Source organism: Galeopterus variegatus, unplaced genomic scaffold (assembly GCF_000696425.1).
Source record: "Galeopterus variegatus unplaced genomic scaffold, G_variegatus-3.0.2 Scaffold6687, whole genome shotgun sequence".
In the NCBI taxonomy this organism is placed as follows: Eukaryota; Metazoa; Chordata; class Mammalia; order Dermoptera; family Cynocephalidae; genus Galeopterus; species Galeopterus variegatus.
Window position 1 is genome coordinate 13,690 of NW_007732798.1, and position 2,305 is coordinate 15,994.

General features: G+C 39.5%; 1 protein-coding gene across 1 annotated transcript in view; it reads right to left on the reverse strand.

Annotated features, from left to right (window-relative positions):
* The window catches only part of LOC103606560 (ATP-binding cassette sub-family A member 3-like), a 67,600-nt gene that overhangs the window by 9,249 nt on the left and 56,046 nt on the right, over nucleotides 1-2,305 (reverse strand). Inside the window, exons 8-9 of the mRNA XM_008591137.1 lie at nucleotides 971-1,158; nucleotides 103-273 (exon numbers count right to left, since the gene is read on the reverse strand). Coding sequence (XP_008589359.1) covers nucleotides 103-273; nucleotides 971-1,158 — 359 coding nt within the window. The remainder of the gene's footprint in view (nucleotides 1-102; nucleotides 274-970; nucleotides 1,159-2,305) is intronic.

The window sequence follows — 2,305 nt, forward strand, 5'->3', positions numbered from 1 at the left end:
CTCAGGCAAAGTTACTGTCCAATATTGCTGGCCCCAAATAATTCCCTGTCATACCCCTACAACTCCTGCCAACCCTCAAGCAAGCCTCCCAGTGAGCCGCACCTGTGGGAGGTGATGATGACGACTTTGCCACTTTCACATGCCTGTGCCACGACGTTCCAGAGCAGGCGCCGGGCGACTGGGTCCATGCCAGTAGATGGCTCATCCAGGAAGATGACTGAGGGCTTTCCCATGATGGCAATAGCAGGTCTCAACTTACGCTTGTTTCCTCCACTTCACAGGCAAGGAAGGAGAGAGAGAATGGAGGAAGCATTTATGGCTGTACATTACAGTAATGTGTTGCATAACACATAATGTATCTATCTAATACGTATTCAATATTTAAAAGAAACCATTTTCCAAGGTTTCTAAAATGCTGTCACAGGAAACAGTTAGTAGAGACATTAAAAATGCTGATTATATGTGACTGTCAAGACACAAGACCCTAATCCAGATGTATAAATCAATCCACTCTCATTTAAGTGTGGAAAGATGACTTTTGTTTACATACTTTATTTTAGTCACATTATCAGTGACATGGGTATTGTTTTTCCTGGGGTTCCTTAGGATTCCCCGATATATTGATTACTTGTTGGCCAGGCCAATAAAAAGAACCTCACATTTGCCCATACCTGGTAGACAAAGATCCATAGAGAGACAGGAAGAGAGATGCTCTCTTTTGTATTTCAATGACTACAGTTCAAATAGAACTAAGATTGTGAGATTTATCACTGCAAAAGGAAGATGTGATACTACCTAGGTCTGCTTTATTGTGGGATCTAAAACCTGGCAGGGCATTAGATTATTTCACAATCATTGCCTGTTTATCAGCAGAGCTCAGGTTAAACTGTGGACATTCATTCCAAAGAACAGAAACACATGGAGATTCCACAATATTAGCTGCAATGAGAGCACCAGTATAATATCTCACCTGTAAGTATAGATAAACTTATCAGCATGGGTTTCCAGATTCAGCAATTTCAACAACTTGTTCACATAAAGGTGAATGGTGGTCTCAGAGATCCCCCACAACCTGGCATACATGTTCAGTATTTCCCGAGCAGTCATGTAATCCAGCAAGGCATCAAACTGTGGACAATAGCCAATTCTTGACCTTACCTAAAATAAGAGAATAGCAATGGATATAAGTCAACTACCCCAGCGAGCATACAGTATGGATGACATATAAGACATAAAGTTCTCCAGCCCATGCCTCTAAGAAGGTTTGAACTCTCACAGAGTTCTTGCAAAGATTTTCTTTTCCTCCGCTGTTACATAATTACTGCAGCTGGAGGCTACTGTCATGTATTGGAACTCCAAGTGTGCATAAGTGATGTGTCCAAGATTGATTTTTATATGAAGTTATCTCCCTATTATAGGGCCATATTCAGTCTGTAGAATAAATGGAAAATAATTTAAAAATTAGAACAGTGCACCTATTTACAGAAGTATATTCACCTGAAGAAGGGAAAGGAGACAGAAAGTAGTTAGTCTACAATTGGCTCAAACTTTACTTATTGTAAGCCTAACAGAAACTCCGAAGACCCTAAAAAGTAAAAGAGATCTAAAATTGGTAGTGCGAGGTCCAGTGTTAATNCTCCGAAGACCCTAAAAAGTAAAAGAGATCTAAAATTGGTAGTGCGAGGTCCAGTGTTAATAACTGGATTCATGAGTTCAGTCCCAAGGGATGCCAGGATATCAAAATCAAAGACTGTTATAGAAGGAGAGGCTGGATGGCAATGTCTAGGTTAGGTTCAGTCACATCCTGCTTCTGGGTAGTTCAATAGATGGATGAGCTATCAGTGAGGTCTCACACCTCTCTATTATGGGAAACACAGCTTTATAAGCATAATGTAAGATACAGGTAAGTACAGTTGGGACCTTAGCTCACAATTTACAAGGCCAGCATTCCCCTGATACCAAAGTCAGACAAGAACACTACAAGAAAAGAAAATTGCAGGCCAATATTCCTAATAAACATAGATGCAAAAATCCTCAACAAAATACTAGCAAACCAAATTCAACAGCACATTAAAAGGTTCATTCACCATGATCAAGTAGGACTTATCCCTGTGATGCAAGGACAGCCCAGCATACACAAATCAAGAAATGCTATACAGCATATTAACAGAATGAAACACAAAAACCATATGATCATTTCAATAAATGCAAAAAAAAGCATGACAAAATTCAACATTTTTTTTTAAGATTAAAAACAATCAACAAATTAGGTGTAGAAGGAATGTACCTCAACACAGTAAAGACC